Source organism: Alosa pseudoharengus, unplaced genomic scaffold, assembly GCF_046254945.1.
Source record: "Alosa pseudoharengus isolate Yale_2024_CS ecotype anadromous, Long Island Sound unplaced genomic scaffold, YU_APseudo_1.1 YU_APseudo_1.1_scf_20, whole genome shotgun sequence".
Taxonomy (NCBI): Eukaryota; Metazoa; Chordata; class Actinopteri; order Clupeiformes; family Clupeidae; genus Alosa; species Alosa pseudoharengus.
The window spans coordinates 13,268,176-13,290,916 of record NW_027468664.1 but is presented as its reverse complement, the minus strand read 5'-3'; the positions used below and the strand labels follow the sequence as shown (position 1 = coordinate 13,290,916).

At 46.0% G+C, this 22,741-nt stretch overlaps 1 protein-coding gene across 2 annotated transcripts; it reads left to right on the top strand.

Annotated features, from left to right (window-relative positions):
• The first annotated feature begins 207 nt into the window (after positions 1–207).
• On the top strand, positions 208–21,991 carry tmem168a (transmembrane protein 168a). Of its 2 annotated transcripts, none has more exons than XM_076296612.1 (5): positions 208–267; positions 958–2,182; positions 5,887–6,029; positions 11,274–11,548; positions 19,885–21,991. In XM_076296612.1, exons 2-5 carry the CDS (start codon positions 1,052–1,054, stop codon positions 20,502–20,504), a joined length of 2,169 nt encoding a protein of 722 aa, XP_076152727.1. In that variant the 5' UTR covers positions 208–267; positions 958–1,051; the 3' UTR covers positions 20,505–21,991. The 2 variants fall into 2 exon arrangements, with proteins under 2 accessions (XP_076152727.1, XP_076152728.1); XM_076296613.1 differs by lacking the exon at positions 208–267 and adding an exon at positions 662–734.
• Positions 21,992–22,741: the final 750 nt, after the last annotated feature.

The window sequence follows — 22,741 nt, the reverse complement described above, 5'->3', positions numbered from 1 at the left end:
AGACTAGATTATTCAATGGAATGGAATAACACGACACGAAGGTATGCCAACCGCCAATACATTTTAAGAAGAAGAAGAAGAAGAAGAAGAAGAACACGACATGAATTTCACAGAACTGGGGTAAATAGCAGAGAATGTCTAACTGTAATGCGTTTAGTCCTGTATGTCCGAATCAGCTGCAAAGAATGTTCTTCTCGAGACACCGTAGTTTGAATTACGGAAATATAACATTCTCTGGGCGAACTGAGGAAAAGTTGACAAACAAGTGTAAGTATCGCATTTTCTTTGAATGAACGGCTTTGGAAATGTCATATACAGTGCATTTCTTCCTATTTGAGGGTATACATATGACTGATGTTGAAGTCAATCAGGTTCAGTGGTAATTTGCGAGATTATTAGACAGTGGGACGTGCCACATCGGCTGCCATCGACTAATCACTATGGAGTGCAGTCAAGCCCAAACCACGGTCTGTCAGCAGACTTTAATGATTTGTAGTCCTCGGTCGCTAAAAGCTAACTTAGATACATTTTAGATAGGCCTACGTCTTACGCGGTATAGCTAAAGTTTATCTTGTAAAGTAAAGACAATAAATGAGATGTTGCAACAAACATTTACCTGACATGCTAAATTGAACCTAACTTTAGGTCAGTGACTAGTTAAAAAGTTTGGATGAGTAAGGGCATGTCTTAACAGCCACGTACACTCAACTCGGACTGTGACGGAGATAAATTATGTAATGTCATTTCTTTCTTTTTCTGCTTACTGATTTCTAACGTTACTTCTGAATTGTGATTGGGACAACTAGCCTGCTATGCTAACTGTTGGTTTATTTTATCTAACGTTAGCCTATAGCCACCTATCTGTTAGTAGGTTAGTAGGCCCTGGATGATAACTTGGACAGCCTGATCGTGAACAGAGTTTGTATTAACATATTTCTAAATTATTATTTTCTTTAGTCGCTGTCATGTGAGCAAGAAGAGGCACCCCCATAGTTGGACAACAAATTCGACTCCGTGTCGCCTTGTCTCAAACTCCACCTCGCTCTAAACCATGAGCAGCATGGAGGAAGTGGCCGAAGAGGATGCACCCGAGGATGCGCCGGAGGATGCGCCCAGGGAAGGGGACGTGTGGGGATCGTCGGTGCGCTGCCTGGGATACCTGTCCAGTCTGAACCTGCTGGTGGCTGTCTGCTTGGGCATGTACGTGCGCTGGGAGCTCTCCTCTGAGCCCATGATCCTGGTCATCTTCATCCTGGGCCTATTCGTCCTAGGTATCGCCAGCATCCTCTACTACTACTTCTCCATGGAGTCGGCCAGCATCAGTCTCTTCTACCTGTGGTTCGGCTTCCTCCAGGGCCTCCTCTGCTTCCTCAACAGCTCTGCGCTGGACGCCGAGGTCAAGGAGCAGGTGACCAATTACCTCCTCCTGGCCAGCGTGTCTGCCCGCGCACTCTGGGCGGTGACGGAGCGCATCGGGGGTAGCGTCCGCTACCGGCCGACGCTCCTCACCTCCGAGGAGATGCTGGAGCTGCTAGGCTTCGCCATCGCCAGCACCACCTTGCCGCTGGAGAAGTCGGCCGCACTCCTGGCACTGGTGCTGGCCCTGGCTGCCACTGTGGTGGACTTGCGCATGAAGTCCCTTCTGGCCCTGCCCAATCTGGCTTGCTTCGCCGTGGTCACCTCGGCCTTCTTCTTCAAGGCCACGAGCGTCCGCACCAATCCGTTCGCCCTCGGCTGCTACCTGGGCCGACTGCTGTGCGACCCCCTGCTGGATGTCTACTTCAGTGGCCTGCCGCCGACCGACCGCTGGCGCCCGTTTCTCTCGCTGGGCCGCCTCTGGAGGAAGCTGTCCCTGCTGCCACTGGCACTGCTCGAGGGGGCCTTCTTCGGGCTGTGCGCCATCAAGCTGGGCCACCTGGAGCTGTGGTACCTGGTCATCCCGGGCTTCTGCGTGTTCGGGCTCTTCTGGGTGCTGTGCCACGCTGTGTTCCTGGCCTCCCTCTGGGGCTTCCACTCCAAGCTGGACGAGTGCCAGAAGGCCCACCGAGCCCAGGCGTCTGAGCTGCGGCCGCTCGACCGCGTCATGGGCGCTCGGGGCATGCGCCACTTTTGCCTGGTGTCCGAGAGACTGGTGTTCTTCAGCCTGCTGTCCACAGCCATTCTGGGTGCCGTGTCCTGGCAGGTAAGGGGGGGATTGGGGGCACTGGAGCTGCATATCAGTGGGCACACAGCAGGACCGGCATACAAAGTTCTTTTTTGTGTGTGTGTGTGTAGTGTGTGTGTAGTGTGTGTGTAGTGTGTGTGTAGTGTGTGTGTGTGTGTGTGTGTGTGTGTAGTGTGTGTGTGTGTACTGTGTGTAGTGTGTGTGTGTGTACTGTATGTGTACTGTGTGTGTGTGTGTGTGTGTGTACTGTACTGTACTGTACTCTGTGTGCTGGTCCATAGTTACTGTAAGAATGGCTTACGATGTCGGGAAGAACCTGTTGTGTGTTCGGCTGTTACAACAGCAGTGGGAAAATACAGATATGGAACAAAAATATATAAGTTCCCCCGCCGGTATTACACAGCCTGCCCCTGTGTAACACCATACATAAGCACTACACAGATTCCCAGGGCGAGCCGAAGACCAAGCTGTTCGTCAGAAGTGGATTTTGAACATCAACCGAAAGGATTTTGTTCCGAACAAACATATCACGGGGTCAATGTCATCTGGAAGAGCACCTCCCAAAAGAAGATGGCATCCAGTGTCCAGATACTGCAGACCACAACTACAGTTTTAAGTCAACAAAAGACTGTGACACAAACTGATCAGTGTAGGCCTATGATTTGGATGACAAAGACTCAAAATTTACACAGGCTTGGGCATGGACAGTTTTTGGCAATTTTTGTACACCATTATGGCTTTTCACTCACAACTAAGGACCATCAAGTTAGCTGTCCCTGAACAACTGTTGCTCGTTCTAATGAGGCTCCGTCCATACTTCCACACAGGGATTTGTTGATAAATCTATACTTACCTTTTGAATTACTACTGTTTAGTGTATCTTTTTACCCATATTTCCACACAGGGATTTATTCATTAATCTATTCTTACCTTTTGAATAACTACTGTTTAGTGTGTCTTTTTTGCACATACTTCCACACAGGGATTTATTGATTAATCTATGCCTACCTTTTGAACCACTACTTTTTAGTGTACCTTTTTGGCCCTTATATCCACACAGAGAATTATATTTGAATCATTACTTTAAATTTGAGCCATTACTGTTGATATCCTGTCTAAATATTTTCCACAGACTGACCTGGTCCAGTCTATTTGACCTCGGCCTAGTAGCATATTTGAACCTTTTTGTACATATGGCCGATACAAACTTTTCTCATCTGTCGTCCCTCGTTGGTGGAACGCACTACATGTTCCTACTAGAGCAGGGACATCCCTCAACATCTTCAAAAATGTCTGAAAACCCAGGTCTTCAGAGATCATCTCCTCTCATAGCACTACTACAGACAATTGCACTCATTGATGCACTTATTGTGGGGGTTTTTTATTGTTACAATTGCTCTTAAAAGCTTTAAATGTTTTTACCATGTTGCAAGTCGCTTTGGCTAAAAAGCGTCAGCCAAATGTAATGTAATTGTATAATTGTAATTGTAAAGAACCGTGGTATGATTAGGATCAGGCCTCAGGCTAGTTTCTCTGTTTATCATATTTTAAAATCTACTATGGTTGGATGACTGACGTATCCACTTCTGAGTGGAATCTGCTTCTGCAGGTTCGTCAATGGCACCATGTTGTTGCCCCGCCCTCACTTCAGGTCATTAACACCAGAGGAACCAGTGTAGTGAGATCATCCCCTCTTCTCTCACTCACTCACTCTCTCTCTCTCTTACTCACTTACACACACACGCACACACAGTTCACGTTCACACTCTCAATCTGCTCCAGCTCTTCTCACTTGCTCTCTTTGCTTCAGCTAAAAAGACCCCCCTCACTTTTCTGTTTCTCTCATTCTCTTTTTCTTTTTTTCTTTATTTCTTTCTGTCTCTCTCTCTTTCCTCTCTCTCACTCTTTTTTCACTCCTTTTTCACTCTCTCTCTCTCTCTTTCTGCCTTAGTGAGATCTCAGTTAAATGCTTCACTTGTCTTTACTGGTCACCTTGTGTAGCTCTGTATAATAATGCTCTCACATTTTAGCCTCCATTGATTGCTAGAGAAACGGTACTTTTTAAACATATTCAGTTCATTTCAGTATTATATTCAGACTATAGGCTATAGTGCCATAAAGTATGACTGTATGTCTCAAGGCATTCTACAGGGCCCAGCTTGAACATGACACTTGATCACTTGATCCCCTGAGACTAGTGCACCATGACTCCTGTATTAGACAATAAAAAAATCCCTCGTAGGATGAAACTTTGGGCAGATTCATGACTTGTGGGGGCGGGGGGCTTGCTGTGATCAGCTGGTTAAAGAGATGGATACATACTTTCATCATAATAAGCATGTTGCCATGTCGACAGATACACAATACAACAAGCAGAGTTAGTATAGGATGGAAGCAGGGAGAGGAATTATTCAATGCAATGTAAACAAATTGCTATGATATATCACTACTCTCACCAATCACCACACTCTTATTCAGGGGCCTGGTTGTGTATTATGAAGGTCCCTCTAGTGATTATGGTTCACCTTGGTAAGTATAAGTGTCTTGCACAATGAAGAACCGAGCTAAAAAACATTACTAATTGAACCGAAAGCCAGATTTTTGACAAGGTTATACCATACATTCTAACTGATGGGAGGCTTACAAATGAGACTGTGATGATGGTGAAGATGCTGTTTGTTTGCGCACAAATGGGTTGTTTTGTTGGTGTGTTGTCCGTGGCTTGGTGAGTCACGGCGTGCATCGTTGGAGTGTCAGATGAAGTGGTCTTTGTGGCTCGGAATTAAATTATCTCTCGCTGTTGGTCTGTACTGACAAAGACCGTCAACAAACCCTGGAGCGCCTCAAAATACACATGTGAATAGACAGTGCTGTCTGTGTTTTTCCTCTCCTCTCTCCCTCCCTCTCTCGCTCTCACTCACCCTCTCTCTCTCTCTCTCTCTCTCTCTCTCTCTCACTCACTCTCCCTCTCTCTCCCTCTCTCTCTCTGTCTCCCCCCTCTCTCTCTTTCACACTCACTTACTCACTCAGTTATGCTTCCATCATTCCTCACTCCTCCCTTTGTCATTCTCTCTATGTGATTATGCAGCTCTGGGTAGTTTGATGAAGTGTTTTTGCGATGCTGCTCCCCCAACAAGCTGTCAACCTTTTCATGATGTCAAACTGTTTGGATTACTGTCGTTTCTTTGTCCTTTTGTATTCGCAGACTTTGTCTCTTGTTCTGATTTCTAACAGTTGATGATTGATGATCGGCTCAGTGATTGATTGATAACCATGAGTGTAGGTCAGAACACTGCTGACACTGAGATGGCCATAGAGCTGACCTCTGGGGAAAATATTGGATGACCCATGTATACTGTCATGCCATTGTCATGTAGCCTAGAGCTGTAACATTATGTGCATTTACCAGTATATGGGGGGAGGGGGTGGTGGGGGGGCCCTCCTCTGCAACGTAGTATGAGTTCATTTGTTCCCCTCTTTTCTAAAAGGCCACTGAGCTCATACGGAACCGGTACGTCTGCACTGGTGCATCCCTTTATCAGCTCATGATGTCATGTCTGTCTGTCTGCCTTGCTTTGTTAGCATGACTGTTTGGATACCGTGTTGCCAGAGCTAGAATATGTCAATGATAATCTAATCCCCCACCCTCTATCTCCATCTCCCCCTCTCTCTCTCTCCCTCCCTCTCCCTCCCCCTCCCTCCCTCCTCCTCTCTTTCCTCAGCTCTCTAACGGGCTGTTCATGGGCGTGTTGCTGGTGGTGCTGCCGTTAGAGTCCCTGGCCCACGGCCTCTTCCATGAGCTGGGCGGCTGCCTGGGAGGCACCTGTGCTGGATACGCCGTAGTCATACCCACCAGCTACTACAGGTACACACACACACACACACACACTCTCACACACTCTCACTCTCTCTCTCTCTCTCTCTCTCTCTCTCTCTCATTCACACAGACATTCACATAAACACTCTTGTGTTTGCTTATTATCTATTATTAAGAAAAACAAATGAAATGTTTGGTTCTGTTCCATACTGTAGAGTTATTCAGTATAGATCACTCAATCGTGATCCATCTCTTGGAAATGGAAGGAAAAAAAAATATTTGTGAGGGCATGCATTAAAGTTCAACAGAGCTCGGGTTTTCTGTTTAATGTTTCAGACACCAGATCTTGTAAGAGCAGCTAGACTAGAATCTCAATCCATCTTTCGCTCCCTCTTTTTTTTTTTTTTTCTTTTTTCTTTCTCTCCCTCCCTCTCTCCTCTCCCTCACTCCGCCTCACTCTCTGTCACATCCACCCAACCCAAATACACAAACACTTAACTGAGTTTAAAAAGCAACTAATGGACATGAATGAACACAAGCTTGTTCTGTGAAGAGGGAGGCTTTAGCTGTCTGAATGTCAATAACTGGCTGTGTGTGTGTGTGTGTGTGTGTGTGTGTGTGTGTGTGTGTGTGTGTGTGTGTGGGTGTGGGTGTGTGTGGAGGGGGGGGGGGTGAGCAGAGCAGCATGAGGCATGAGTTAGTGTCAGTGATTGGGCATGTGGGGCCATGTGCAAGCTGGGTGCTCAGTATTCCGCTGGCACCCCGTGAACAGGCTGAATGGCTGGAAGGCAAGCAGGCGAGGGCACACAAGTGGAATGCGGTGGAGTGTGTGTGTGTGTGTCTGTGTGTGTGTGTGTGTGTGTGTGTGTGTGTGTGTGTGTGTGTGTGTGTGTGTGTGTAATGTGTTGTCTGACAGGAGTGATCATGATTTCTACAATGATGAGTGCTTCTCAGGGACGGCAGAGGGGAGGTGAAGAGGGAGGAGGGAGAGAGAAGGAGAAGGAGCAGAGTGGCTGATAGAGAGCAGAGGTGAAGAGCTGAAGGGAAGAGAAAGGGAAGAACAGAAGAGAGAGGGAGGAGGAGAAAAGAGGTGAGAAGGGGAGAAAGATAGAGGAGAAGAGAGGGACATAAGAAAAGAGAGGGAAGAGGATGAGAACGGCTGACACAGAGCAGAGTAGGGCTGCAGAATATGGGGAAAATAATTGTATAAATAATTGTAATTTTTCTGACAGATCTCAGGGTTGTGATTTGATTTGCGGTTTAATTTTTGTACAAGATAGGCTTTAAGTTGGGCCACTTCTGATTGGTAAGCATGCCTAGTGAATGCGAGGAACAGCCCTCCTGATACTGTAGGTGAGCTTTACTGTCTGCCACACGAGGAGGATGACCTAAATATAAAAATCATAGACATGAGACAAGTCATCATGAGACAAGATGAACCACTATAACAGAGTTGCAAGCGGCATGATTAATTGCAGCCTTGGCTAAGTGCATCAGTTCAAATCAATTAATTGTGCATCCCTAGAACAGAGGTAGAGTATAATGAAGAGACTAGTAAAGAGGGATAGAGAGAGGAGGAGTAGAAGAGAGGCAGATAGAGAAGAGAGGTGAGAAGGTATAGATGATTGAGGTATGGAGAGAGATGATGAAGAGTAGAGCGGATAGTGTGGAAGGGAAGAGGTATGGAAGGAGGGAGATGGTTTGGATTGAAGCTGATGGAGAGCAGAGGGGATAGGGTAGAAAGGAGAGAGGGGTGAGAGAGGGGAGAGAGAGGAGGGAGAGATAGAGAAAGAGGGGAGCAGAAGGGAAAGCGTCGAAGGGAAATGAAGAGAAAAGCGTGAGACCTTTGACGTTTATACACCAAGTAAAAAAACATTCCATATCCACCACAGGCCATAGCCCCCTATTAAACATCACAGCCCCCTCTACACCTACCCTCACTAAAGCTCCTGGACCACACCACAGCTTTCCAAAGGCTGGGATATCATCCCATTAGCTTGCTCCAGCTTTTTATCCCGTTCTTAAACATTAACTAGGGTGTAATGTTAGTGTGGAGAGAAGGAGAAAGGGGTGGTGTGAGCAAGAGAGAGAGGGGAGAGAGAGGGGGAAAGAGAGAGAAAGAAAGAGAGGTAGAGGTAAAGTGTTTTTCTTAGATGAGCTGTTCTTTTATTTTACCCCCACCCCTGCTTTCTGAGTCCAGTATAGCTGAAGAACACACACACATTAAAGACAAACGTGGAGTGTGACCAAGAGAGAGGTGGGCAGGGAATAGAGGAGAGATGACAAACATGTTAAGAGGCTGGAGGAGGTGGAGGAGGATGATCACATAGAAAAAGATAACACTAGCCCGATATACTGTACAGACATGGAGGCCAGTGGGTAAATGGGAGACGGTGGTAGTCTGTGAGAAAAGGTAGCTGGGATTGCCGCAACAGACAGATATACTGATGTCACTGACATCATTATTGCTAACATCACTCACCACAGGCTGACTGACCTCACTCACTCACAGACATATACTGTAGGCAGACAGACCTTACTCATTCACAGACATACAGGCAGACAGACAGACAGACAGACCACACACACAGGCAGACAGACCTCCTTCACAGACAAACAGATCTAACTAACTCACAGACAGACAGACATAAACTGCTGACATCACTTACTGCTCACAAACATATAGACAGATAGACAGTCAGACATTGCTGACATCACTGAGTCACAGACATAACGACAGACTGGCATGAATGACATCTCTCAGTCTTGGCTTGCGTCAGTCACAGGCACACACACATGGGCAGACAGACATAAGACGTGACTGACAGAGTTAGGATGTTCGAAAAGAGAACTCAGACCGAGACGTGCAGACATTTCTGCATGAATAGATCAGTGGACACACGCACACACACACACACACACACACACAGATACACTGTCAACAGAGGTCTTGTTAGATCCATGTTCACTGTCTGCAGCTTTCATCAGCTGTGGCTATCTGAGGTAAACTACACAGTGAGGGGGAAAACACTCTGCCCTTATAACACGCACACACACACACACAGTACACATACACAGTACACACACACACAGACATTTTCCCTCTCTTCTCACCAACTACTCTCCCTCTCCCCATCTCTAACACATGCATACACATTTAAACATAAGATCTAATTAAAAATGTTTTTATTCAAAAAATCTGTCCTCCTTTGATTTGGTCATTACAATATTTTCTTGACATCATGCCATTTCTTTGTCTCCAATCTTAAACTTTCTCCCTCTTACTGTCTGTGTCAACTTCTATCTATCTATCTATGGACCCTTTCAAGAAGGTAAACAAAAACAATGCTTGAACATTCTATTTGGGCCCCAATCTACTTCCTCTGCATTAAGATAACATATGGAATGTTAAAAAGGAAGTCTTGTGGGGCCAACTATGATGCTGATAATGAAAATTCCATGAAAGGGTCTATATATGTGTGTGTGTGCGTGTCTGTCTCTGTTTCTATGTCTATGTCTGACTGTGTCTGGTTTGAATATGTGTGTGTGTGTACGTGCATATTTGTGTATGTATGTGCTTGTATCCATGCTGGTGTGTGTGTTTCTGTGTCTGTGTCTGTGTGTCTGTTTGAGAGATGAATGACTAGACATGTTGATCAGAGCTTAATATTTTACCAGCCGCTCAGCCTTGACGCTTTGCTCTAATACTTGCACTTACAGATACTTATGTTCATACATACATTCAGAAGGGTGATTACACACACACACACACACACACACCCACCCACACACACACACTGGTGAATGTTTATTCATGTGTTTAAAGGGCGATGAATGTTTCGCGCTGACCCATATACATACGGTCACAACACATATAATCTTTGCACACGCAAACATGCACACATACTGACTCGAGGATGTGCATTCAAAAACATTCTTTGTATGTTAGTTACCAAACCTTATCACCCGGAGAGAAGAAATACTCTTTTCTGATTGGCTGGTGGGTTGGCTATTAATTCTGAATAACAGGACACCGTTCCATATCAATGCTTATGAATAGTAACTATAACAACCATAGTAGGACGACGGTTGCAGCGCTCTAGAATCTTTGGTTGCAGGCTTCGCCACAATGGAATCAACTGTAAACAAGCTAACTGGGCCAACGAAAGTTGTACAACAACCTGAACTAGTGAGCTTCTTTTTAAACAGAACCGCGTGTTAGCTTTACTTTACAGTGGCAACCGGGTGATAAGCGAGATAACGGCCTTCGAGGTGTGTCCAGTTATACGGAATTAATGGACTTGGGCGGAGGCAAGGGAAGTTTTTTGTCCCTCGCCCTCGTCCATTAATTCCGTATAACAGGACACCTCGGCGGCCGTTATCCCTTACGTAATGCTTATGAATGCATTTAGAGGTGGCTTTGATGTCTAGCCTTCTAGCCCCCCCCCCCCCCCCCCCACACACGCGCGCGCACACACACACACACACACACACACTAACTTGGCTACAATTGGTGACTCATGTCCACGAGCGTGTGTGTGTGAGGACGAGATGCTTCACCTTGATCTAGTCACAGTCTGCCTCCCATGACAACCACCGCAGAACCAAAACTCTGAACACGCCGTGCCGATTTCCCCTCGCCCCCAACCATTAAACCCACAGTCATTCTCTTTTCTCATCCCCTCGTCAGTGTGTCTCATCCCGCCAGGCCTCCCTTCTTTTTTCTTCTCTTCACAGCGACTCATCTTTTGTGCACTCTCTCAGGTTTACCAATCCTCTCCACCTCCATTGCCCAGCTCGTCTCTTCATCTTTGTCTTTTTTGTTTTATATGAATGTTTCATTTCCCTTCTGGTATAATCATCTGATGTACTTTTTAAATCACATCCAGTAACACGCACGTCACTCTCCTCTTCTGTGTCTTCCTGCCACTAGTATCACACCTGTCCACCCACACACACACACACACTCACACACTCACACACACACACAGACACACAGACACACACTCTGTTCTCCCATCTCCTCTACTCAGCACTGATGGTCATCACACTTTGGCTGTAATGGCACACACACACATTTAACGTTTCATTTGAGCATCACATTCCAAAATGAAGAATTTAGCTATTTCCAGACATACTATACGCGCTCTGACACTTGTGCAACATGTGCAGGAGCAGAACTCGCGCTCTATCGCCACTTTACACACTCACACACACACACACACTCAAACTCACACTCACACTTACACTCACACTCACACTAACTTTCCTAACACCCTCTCTCCGCCACAGTGCTGATGGCCAGCCGGTCCTCCTCCCCCCGGAGCAGGTGCAGGAGCTGAACGCGCGCTCTACCGCCGCCCTGTCGGCCGTGCAGCGCCTCTTCTCGCACCACCTCATCCACACGTTCGGCTGCGACTACTCCACCAGCGGCCTGAGCCTGGAGGCCCTGCTGGTCAAGCTCAGGACCTTCCTGGAGCTGCGCACCCCCGAGGGGCCGCGCCACGACACCTACCTGCTCTACTACAGCGGCCACACGCTGCGCACTGGAGACTGGGCACTGGCAGGTGAGAGAGTGTGTGTGTGTGTGTGTGTGTGTGTGTGTGTGTGTGTGTGTGTGTGTGTGTGTGTGTGTGTATGTATACTGTGTGTGTGTGTGTGTGTGTGTGTGTATACTGTGTGTGTGTGTGTGTGTGTGTGTGTGTGTGTGTATACTGTGTGTGTGTGTGTGTGTATATTGTGTGTGTGTGTATACTGTGTGTGTGTGTGTGTGTGTGTGTATACTGTGTGTGTGTGTGTGTGTGTGTGTGTGTATACTGTGTGTGTGTGTGTATATTGTGTGTGTGTGTATACTGTGTCTGTGTGTGTATACTGTGTGTGTGTGTGTGTGTGTGTGTGTGTGTGTGTGTATACTGTGTGTATATTGTGTGTGTGTGTGTGTATACTGTGTCTGTGTGTGTATACTGTGTGTGTGTGTGTGTGTGTGTGTGTGTGTGTGTGTGTGTGTGTGTGTGTGTGTGTGTGTGTGTGTGTGTGTGTGTGTGTGTGTGTGTGTGTGTGTGTGTGTGTGTGTGTGTGTGTGTGTGTGTGTGTGTGTGTGTATATTGTGTGTGTGTGTGTATACTGTGTGTGTGTGTGTGTGTATATTGTGTGTGTGTGTGTATACTGTGTCTGTGTGTGTATACTGTGTGTGTGTGTGTGTGTGTGTATACTGTGTATGTGTATATATGTGTACTGTGTGTGTGTGTATACTGTGTGTGTATACTGTGTGTGCATATTAGAGTGTGGCTACCCGACCCGAGCCCGACGGGACCCGACGGGTCGGGTTCGGACAAATATTTAGAAATTGTAGTCGGGTTCAGTTCGGGTTCGGACACATGGGGGCGATATGCATTGGAAGCTTAACATTTAAAATTCCTTATTACCGGTATGTTGGGTAACCAACAGGTCTGCTTTACATGATGCAAACGGAAAATTTCGGCCCGATCCGCACTCTAGTGTGTGTTATGTTACTCTATGCTGTACTTGTGAGTGAGTCATTAGGTATGTGGGGAAAGAGAAATGCTATGTCTTACAAAATGATCATGTCGATTCAATAGCATAATATGTGAAGCTTCATTCATTCATTCATGCCAATCAAACATCATTTGATGTGAGGGACGGGGTAAGCGACACCTACCTGCTCTCCTGCAGTCGCGCTAATTCTGGGCACCGCAGTCTGGATACTGGCAGGTGAGATGGGTCATATGGCTGTGTCATTAGTTATGTGGAGACAGAGAGGGGGGGGGGGGGTGGAGAGAGAGAGACTGAAAAAGGAACAAGAAGGATGGAGAGCCTAGCCTAGAAATCTAGACGCACCCTAGCGGCAGCAAATTCAATTTGCTGCCAGGGCGAGTCTAGCAACTCTCCGTTGGCTTGTGAGCTCGAAAAATTAAACTTCTATCAGGCCAATCAAATCGTGTATAGAGTCGTTAGGCGGGCTTAACATAATGATTGATGGCAGAGTTGCAACGGTTTGGCTTGAATTCTCTGCTACTTGAAAACATAAGATAATGTTGCTGTTGGCGAACATTGTGACACGAGTTAAGCTTTTATTAAGTTGGCAAAAGTTTGAACTACCCAACTAGCTCCGCTGGTGGGAAACGCATGGGACTCATAGCGCTGTCCTATTGCGTGCAGAGAGAATTTGAAAGACAACCGCTTATCCCGCCCCTCGGACTGAGCACTGCGAACGGTGAGTGCCCAGACCCTACATTTTAATGTGGGTCTGGCTCGTCAGGCTATGGAGAGACCGAAAGGGATAAAGGGAAAGAGGCCCACATGTCAACCACACACTGAGCACTGGCACATGTCACCCTGTGTAGATGTGTGAGGGAGAGAGAAATAGATTGCAATGATAAGAGGCTGACAGAAAGAGAAAAAGCGATAAACGAGAATCGTGTGTGTGTGTGTGTGTGTGTGTGTGTGTGTGTGCATTGGTAGTGGCATGGAGAATCACTACCTTCAACTAAAGTGTTGAGAACTGAAGGATTGGATTCCCTGGCCCCTACTCTGCTGCTGTTGCCAGATAAGGGCTGGATGGAGCTAGTTTATAGCCCAGCATGTCTCTATGCCATTAGGTGTGTGTACTTTGCTGCTCTCTATTTCAGTTTCATGGGGTGTTAATATTTGCTTCCTCGCAGAGAGGGAAAGAGAGAATTGGATGACTTGAGTGTTTGATACCAGAGTTGAACACTAAATCATTCATTCAGTATCTCCCACTCTTCCTAGAAGGGGCAGATGAGGTGCAGCCATTAAGGAGGGAGCAAGTTTGTTATAGTTTTTCTCATTTGTTTATGAATATATATACATACATTAGGTATAAAGGGTGTGATTTCTGAGGGTGGGGGGTAATTATTTACTACAACAACCCCCCCCCAGAAATCTGCACCCTTTATACCTAATATATGTACAGTAAAGTGCTGAAATGTGAGAACAGTCTAGTAAATAATAATCGAACATCAGAAACGCACAGTCACTGTCAGCGGTCGCGCTGCTGACACAGTGGCAGCGTGATGACTGGTTCATTTGGCCTTGATCATGCACGACATTTCAGAATGCTACCTATGTGACCAATCATGGCTAGTTTCAGTGGAAAAGCTAGCTGGACAAATGAAATAAAAACGAGAAGGATCATTCAGTGCAGCATATCGTCATATTTTAGAACCCTCGAAATCTGATAACTGACGCAACTGAGCTGGACCAAGGACAACTCCACGTAGAGTAGAACGAACAGGTTGTCCGAAGCAACTTACATTAGGTGAGGAGATACTAGCTGAACGTCACTGTGAAAATACGGCCCATGCGGTCCATACCCACACACAGGATGAGCGGCTAGGACTCACTGAGGTGAAGTGACACAAAAAGAAAAAACAGTAAGGAAACATGGATTTTGGTGGAGAGTGCAGATTTATTTAGAGTGTGAAAATAGTGCCGACAAATAGAAAACAAAAAAGACTTCAGACAAAACCAAAACATAATTCACTCATACTTAACTCAATAGCACAAAGTCACAGTTCTCAACAATCCTCTGTATCCAACCTCACAGCAAGTTGGCACTCTCCAGACTTATCCTCATCTCACACAGAACTTCCCTCAAGACTCTTCTAACAGTTTAAAACAGAAACATATCTAGGGGAAAAGAAGAGGTCCCCTTTTCAGTCACAAAATGTGTTGCATATTACAAATTGCTTGGCATCTCTTATTCATTGGCTCTCTACCGGAACTACCTGTAGTTTGCGGAGGACGAAGACAAAGCACTCGTTTGATAAATCTGCCAGTAGACCTAGTGGAGATAACTTTTAAGAAATAATCTGTAATGCAAAAAACAAATGGTGGTGGCTATTTAAACTCTCTAGCGGGTGTTTTAATAGCTGCAAGAAATAGATGCTTCATGGTCATGTTCTGGTTCATAAATTATTTTCATAACTTCACTCTCCAAACTCTTCACTGCACTGTAGCCATTTAATTGCATGACAGTAAGCTATTTATTTTCTGTACAATACACTTTTTTTTCCTTTTTGCAGCAGAATTACAGATTTGGCTACGGAACAATGTTTGCGAAGGAGAGAGAATGCACGAACTCAACAATTACAGAACTTGTAGGCTATTTGGTTACCAACAAACAATGTTAGCCAACTCACTAACTCAAGACTTCAAGGCCATCATATAAAACATTTTATTAAACAACAGTAACAGAAAGGATGGAAGCAGCAAAGGTAGAGGAATCATAGGTGTAGACTATGGACTTTTAGGAAGAGAATCAACAGCTCATAAGTCAATGGAATGAAATGTACATTTAAAGTAAAGAATTTCATCTGAAGAGTGGAGGGTTGTGGGCAGTGAGTGGAGTAAGGGAAAGGCCCACACACACACACACACGCAAAGAAAAAAACACCATTGCTTCTTTGTATCTAATGCACCACACCTGATTAAAGTCAGTGTTATTTACTGCCCTTAATTAGCCAAGGAAGGGGTTTGAAGGGTTGGAGTAAAGCGCTTAGTCAGCTTCATGCAGAACAGTGAAACACACGCACACACACACACACACACACACACACACACACACACGTTTACATTGCGTAATAATGACATGAACTACTGTTCTAGTCTTTTTACTTGACACCGTTTACAACTAGTGGCCTTTACTGTCTCTCCCTGGCTGAAGCTCTGTCCAAGATGTGGACATAATTGTGTTAAATGTGCTGGAGCAGACTGTGTGTGTGTGTGCGTGCGTGTGCACTGCAGCTGAGTGCTCTGATAGGAACTGGAACGTGATCAGAAACTGTGAGAGCAGTGGTGATGGCGAGGGCTGGGGGAGGGAGGGGGGGAGGGGGGTAGTCGAGCTGTCAGATCCAGCGAGCAAATTCCTCTCTGAACCATGACACTGTTGAACTCAGCCCGTTGTTTCCAGTCTCCATTACAGAGATGCCACTCTCTGTGCAACTGGAGTCGTCTGTGGACACTGAAGCCTCAGGATGCATCGTCCACATAACTGTGTGTGTGTGTGTGTGTGTGTGTGTCTGTGTGTGTGTGTGTGTGCCTGTCTGTGTGTGACTGCACTGCATGTATCTGTGCTGCTGGAGTTGGAGTTATTTGTTGGTGTTAGGCTTCAAGCATGCGTTGTCCACACAGACTGTGTGTGTCTGTGTATGTGTGTGTGTTTGTGCTGTGTTTGAGTTGGCTGTTGTCTCGTTGGCCTCGAGCATGCGTTGTCCACACGACTGCAGAGTCCTTTGGCCTGTCTGACCTGGCTCTCGTCTGGCCTACATTGTTGTTTTGTGAACAGAGGGAATACAATATAGTACAATGGAGGCTCTGCTATCTGAATATATAATTATCCTCCACTGATAGACGCTTGTATTGGTGGACAAAGAAAACAACACACTAAACCAATACCAAATGAGAAACTAAAGACAAGACTAGAACATTCACAATATGTCACTCGGAGCAAAACAGCTACACTGTCTCCCCACTGAGAAGGCCCATGCATTGCACCAGCAGCTTATCAATTAATAACAACTGTCGGCCTGGAGAACAAGCACTTGGGTTTATTGAGTTCATTGTTTGAGTTTGGAGTTGTGTAGACGTTGCAGGGAAAATTAGATTTTTCTTTTTAACCGAAAACTTAATCAGTTCTCTCAGGGGTGGTGAGGGCAATGTTTGAACGCCCATACCTCTCAGTTCCCTGGTTCAATACCTTGGGTCTTTAGTCTTGGATCATCAATGGCTGCCTCCACACAGGAAATCTGAGCCAAGGATGAGCATGAATATGAATGGGTAGAACTCATCAGAGAAAAGATTTTACGGTGAATATTCACTAAACGAGAGGGTGGCCCAGGTTGCAAAATCTGTATGTGTCTGTCTAGGCGAGTTTCCATTAACTCTGAACATGCACAAATCTAAAATGCGAAATAAAAAACGATTAATGGAAACACGTGAATATCGCAAAAGCTCACAAATATCGCACAAACGTTTTTTATGTTGGCATGAGGTGGTTTTTCAGACCTATAAAACACTATTTTGTAAAAGTGACATGGAAACACATCAGTCACATTTAGGTGAGTCACATGACACTAAACACATTCAAAAAGGTGCTGCATTGTAGATCTGTTGTTATATTTATCTGAAATGACTATCGTGAGAAGACAAAACTCGTATACAGTATCATCGCATTGGAAACACAGACCATTTGCAATTATGCTTTGTCGAATTTCGACAAATATCGCTTTTATTTTGCGCAAAGCTGTTATGGAAACGCACCTTGTGTCTGTGTCTGTCTGTTTTATGTTTTATATGCTGCAGAAGGTCCTGCAGAATAATCATCAAGTCCATCAAGCCCATCAGCGTTGTCCTAACATTCGCTCCTACCCAGGCAGCAGGACTTTGTCACTCTCTGAGCTTTGCCTCTCTGTCAGATACTGTATCTGCATCATATGCTGAATCCTCTCGGGCTCCACGTGGCACTGGGTTGTGGAGAGGGAGACAGGAGAGAGTAAAGAGGCCACAGGGCGCCATGGGACAGGTGAGAGGAATGGCCCCTCCTGAAGGATTCTGGGTAGCCGCCCAGTCTCGTCCGAGCTCCTCAGCGCTCCAAGGGCAATTGCCCAAAACTGTAAAGAAGTATCTTATCTTGGCTCCGCCCCGACAGTGTGTTCAATCTTCCTGCCTGCCTGCGTGTGTGTGTGTGCGTCTGTGTGTGTGCGTGCGTGCGTCTGTGTGTGTGTGTGCGTGCGTCTGTGTGTGTGCGTGTGTGTGTGTGGGAGAGCGCACAGCAGGGTATTAATCCTGATGAAGGATATTGAGTGTCATGCCCTGTGTCACTGTGTTTGATCAGAGGAGGCTGTCTGAATAACTGCCAGGGCCTTGGTGTGTGTGTGTGTGTGTGTGTGTTTGTTCCGGGGAGGGCAACTCTTCCTGGCACGCTCCCATAAACACAAAAACACACACACACTTGCTGATTCTCACTTAGAATCTCACATCATATTTCTGTTGCACACACACAGTTCCCTGTCCACATAATTTCACACACACACACACACACACAGTCCACTACTCTCTCTTACAGTCACACACACATACTGGATTCCCACTCATGTGGGGACTCCTGATCACTTACCATCACACATAAAAATGGCTGACGTAACTTAGCTCTCCATCTCTCCCTTCTTGTTCCAGTCTCACCCCATCATCACTCTCTCCTCTTCTATCCCCCTTTCTCCTGAACTCTCCATATGTCCTCTGTCACTCTCCTCCTCCTCCTCTACTCCTCCTCTCCTCCTCCTCTACTCCCTGCTCCTTCAAGCTGCAGGAAAGGATTTTTTGTCTAAAACCTGTGAGCTAACTTCATATGAAGCTTGCAAAAACAAAATGTGCAAACACTACCAACAACCTGGTTGACATACAAAAGCTTGCTGAAATGTGTCTTCAGTGATGTAGTTGGCAAAATCTCATCTGTCTTTCTTCACATGAGCAGGTATTATCAAAATTAAAGTTGATACCAAAACTGGTTGTCTGTAAAAACATACCTAAAAAGTGGCATCGTTAGATGGCATTTCTTTAACTATAAGCTATATCCTCAATTAAGCTGCTTTCATTCTTACCCAGACAATCTGATGGTGTGTGCTACAGATGTTAAAGATGTAAAAGATGTGTTAAGACCGCTTGGCTCAAGGCAAACTCAACATAGGGGAGACCACACTTTAGCGTAACGTTTTTAAATGATATTTATTAACATAAAAGTAGAGAATGTCAGTTTAGGTACAAAAGTAAAGTGTTGTGCAATGTGTGTCTAGGGGTAGATGAATAAACTAAATATAACGTGACGGAGACGCAGAAGGAGGCGAGATCCCCAGAAGGGCAGCGAGTCAAGGCAGCTCCCAACGAGCTCTCCCGTCAGAGCAGGCCAGGGAAATGAGTGAGAGAGCGACATCATGCCAGAGCCGGCCCTCTTATGGCCACGACAATTAACATCAGGAGGCGTCACCTCTGTACTCAGCAGCCTGTAGGAGACAGACGAGATAGCAGTAGCACAATAGGGGCGGAGCGACCACACAAAGATCCACCGGGTCATAACAGATGTTACAATAAAATTTTCAAATCAAAATGGGGCAAAAAGCTGATATGCTACAGGAATTCAGAGATCTCTTTCTACAGGCTGCTGTCTTGTATCGAAGTTATGTTCATACTTTGTTGCAAAAGACACATATTTAGTTTGTTTATTATTGCACTTCTGAACCGTAGAGGGAACCCTCACGGTTCAGAAATTTCCCTCACGGGATCAAAAGAGTATATATACTTATACCCAAGAGCAAATCTTTAGTGCTGCTTTAACTGTTGATCTCTCTGCAATGACTTTGTGATCAATAGTATTGATCATGGGTGCGTTTCCCAACCTAACAGGTTAGCAACTGTGGTTTTGGGAAACGCATCCCAGGTTGATTTTACAGGTGACCATATGATGTATTTAATTTGGTACAGTGCAATCATTGGTCATAGTGCCTCAGATATGGTTGGCTAATTGGCTGAGGTGAATCCTATGGAGGATTCTTTTAGTGCTAAGTCTCCTCACAAGACAGTCTCGGTAGATGCTTCGCTAAATTGGAAGTTTTTGTTATGCCATGTGTGGCTCCACTTCTTTGTGACCTCCTACTTCTGAATGTAAGTGTAGACTGGAACACTCTGAGGCATATACTGCCCCCATCAGTTCCGGAAGAGTCACCGCACCGATTTACGCTGGCATCGGTGCTTATGATGCTTCAAAGAAATGGGCATCGTCTGTGTTTGTTTTTATTTTAAAGAATCGAAAGGTTTCGCAAGTATCGGTTCTCGTGACATCCCTAGTGTGTTTTGTTTTCCCTGTCAGGTGGGGACACGTTGCGGATGGACCAGCTGCTGGAGCTGTGGCGGGAGCGCAACGCTGGCCACTGCTCACGCCTCATCCTGGTCCTGGACACGGACCACTCCCAGCCCTGGGTCCGTGCTGTGCGGCGCGTCGAGGGCCTCTACATCGCCGTGCAGGGAGCCCAGCTCCATCCGACCGCCGCCTCCGCCAGTAACCGCTCCGGCGACCTGGAGGCTGGCGATCCTCTCCTCAACAACGACGTCTCGGCGTCGCCACCGTGCCTGGGCGACTTCACGAAAGCCTGGGTCGACTACAACTGCAGCGTCACCGTCGCGGAGGGCAACGGCCGGCCCTGGGCGGAGCAGGCGGGCGCCCGCGGCATCGAGGCGGACTACGGCGTGTCTAAGCCCTGGGCCGACTACTCGCTGCACCTGCCCACGGGCAGCGACATGAGCCGCCACTGGGAGGCGCACTTCCCGCGGGCCACCTACCCGGCGCTGGCCGTGGCTAACTGGTGCTGCGCGCTGCAGCCGTTCTGGGCGTGTGGCGCCTGCCTCCGCTGCTTCCGCCGCTTCAAGCTGGCCTGGTGTCCACCCAGCGTGCTGGACACGGGACAGGGCATACGCCTGGTGCGCTCCTGAGGACTGTTTCACACACAGACACCTCTGGTGTTGACCAGGACATAGAACAGGGCATCTCACTAGTGTGCTCAAGGAAAGAAACATCCAACTAGTCTGCTTCTGAATGCAGGTGCTGTTATATGTGTGCCAACTCTGATTGACTGCACCTTAATGTTAGGCCAAACACCAAAGACCACCCCCACCACATACACAGACACACACACACACACCAGACACACACACACCAGGCTGTCAGCTACTGTGACATTGACACGCTGTGACCTTTGCCAGAGCCATCTTGCCATATTTTTATCGCCAGACTTTAATTGTTGTTACAGATGGCCAACACACCCTCTCATAAACACACACACACACACACACACACCGACATGAAGCACATACACACACAAACAGACAAACCACAGTTTTGTACTCAAGCATACATGTACATCCATGCACACAGAACCACATGCCTTCAACACGTCACTCTTTCAACTTCAGACACACACACACACACACACAAACACACACACACGCACACGTGCTCACACACTCACAGACTCAGAGACACACTGGTTCCCCAGTGGTAAGCTCTTGTTTACGGTCTATCGCTCCTATTGGTCTCCTCCCTCTCTGTGTAATGTTAGATTCTCCTCTGTGCCTTCTGCTTCTGCTCTGTCTGAACAATCAGAAAAGAGAGAGTCTCTGTCTATACTGCCTTACACACGCACACACACACACACGAAAACATCATCCTGGATGTACATTCCCATTCTTTTCTCCAAGGCCAGATCTACAGCCTTTCTTTATTTCTCTTTAATGTTGGACCCATTCCCATGAGCCATGCCTTTTATTGTATGCCTTTATGTGTTAAAGGTTGTGTTGTTTGTGTTGTTTAAAAACCTTCTAAGGGAAGCCAAATGTTTGATGATGCCTTCGTTTTCCCCCCATGAAAATAACAGTTTTATGCTGTTTTTTTCCCCCTACCTGCTGGGTCACTTGAGGTAGCATATAAACCAGTATTTGTTCTAGGAGATGTCCTGACACAAAGGTCAACATGCAGAGAGAGACAGAGAGAGGCATGGGTTATCTCTTTAATTTGTACGAGCCACTATGACACTTTCTCTTCTGTCGACTGGATTCTCCCGGTTCTCAAAAAAGATTAGCGGTTTCCTGAAAAAAAAAGAGACACTCCGTCAGACAAGGGCGTCTCATATTGACAGTTGATTCTTGAGCTATTGCAGAAACGTTATACAAAGCAGACACTGCCCTTACTGAAGATCTTAAGCAAACTGCTCTACTCCACTTTGAGAAATTCAACCCTTGACCCCTCTAGTGCCCTGGTCAGCTTGGGACTTAAAACCTATTTTTTTTTTTCTAAAACGTGAAGATGAACAAATGTTTTCGATCTTCATAGGTTTTTTTCCTATTTTTTTTACATGCCAACATGCCTTATAATATAATTATATAATGAAAAATAAATAAAATAAAGATATTTTATGTCCTTACACATATCACATGTGTCTGTCTATTTGTATGTGTCTGTTTGCACACATCAAAGCTTAAAGGACATCGGGGGTGGTGTATAAAGATCGTAGAGCTAGTTTTATATTCAATAGTACAGACTTGTGTGTGTTGTAGACCGCTATTATCAGACTTTCTTTTCGGATTTTTTCTTCAGTCCTGATTTTGTAAAAAACATTTCATCAACACACACTCTTAATAAGTAAAGACTGTGTTGTGACTGATGACAGCTCATGCCTGAAGGACCCTCAGGACACTATATGGTGTGCGTGTTTGTGTGTCATGTGTATGTGTCTGCGTATGTCTGGTTGTGTTTTTGTGTGTGTGTGTGTGCGTGTGTGAAGGCATCCTCACTCTCTATAAATGGCATGAAATGGATGTGCGGTAGCCTCGGGACGTAGCATCCATGTCAGATGAAGGCATTGTTCTGGAAAGCCTCATCGAGACGCCCACTGCCACAGAGGAGCCTGTGTCGTGAGTACGCCGAGGGGTTGCCGATCACAAGACACACCCTTGATTGACAGGCACAACATCCTAATTTAGTTGGCTTTTTTCCCGTTTTTCTACTTTGGCTTTAGGATTTTCATACACTCCCACACGTCTCCTGTCAAAGGTTTGGGTACACCTAAAATAAGCCTGTTTACAGTTTTGGCTTCAAATAAGCTTGTTTACAATTTGGCTTCAAATTCCTGAACCCTGGAGTGTTTTTGCTCCAAAACCTCGAATGCAAATTA

Bases quoted from the DNA above. Each gene is read 5' to 3' on its own strand.
- tmem168a (XM_076296612.1), top strand. From the start codon at position 1,052: ATGAGCAGCATGGAGGAAGTGGCCGAAGAGGATGCACCCGAGGATGCG. The intron at 2,183-5,886 runs GTAAGGGGGGGA...CTCTTTCCTCAG, and splicing joins TGGGTGCCGTGTCCTGGCAG to CTCTCTAACGGGCTGTTCAT. The intron at 6,030-11,273 runs GTACACACACAC...TCTCCGCCACAG, and splicing joins ATACCCACCAGCTACTACAG to TGCTGATGGCCAGCCGGTCC.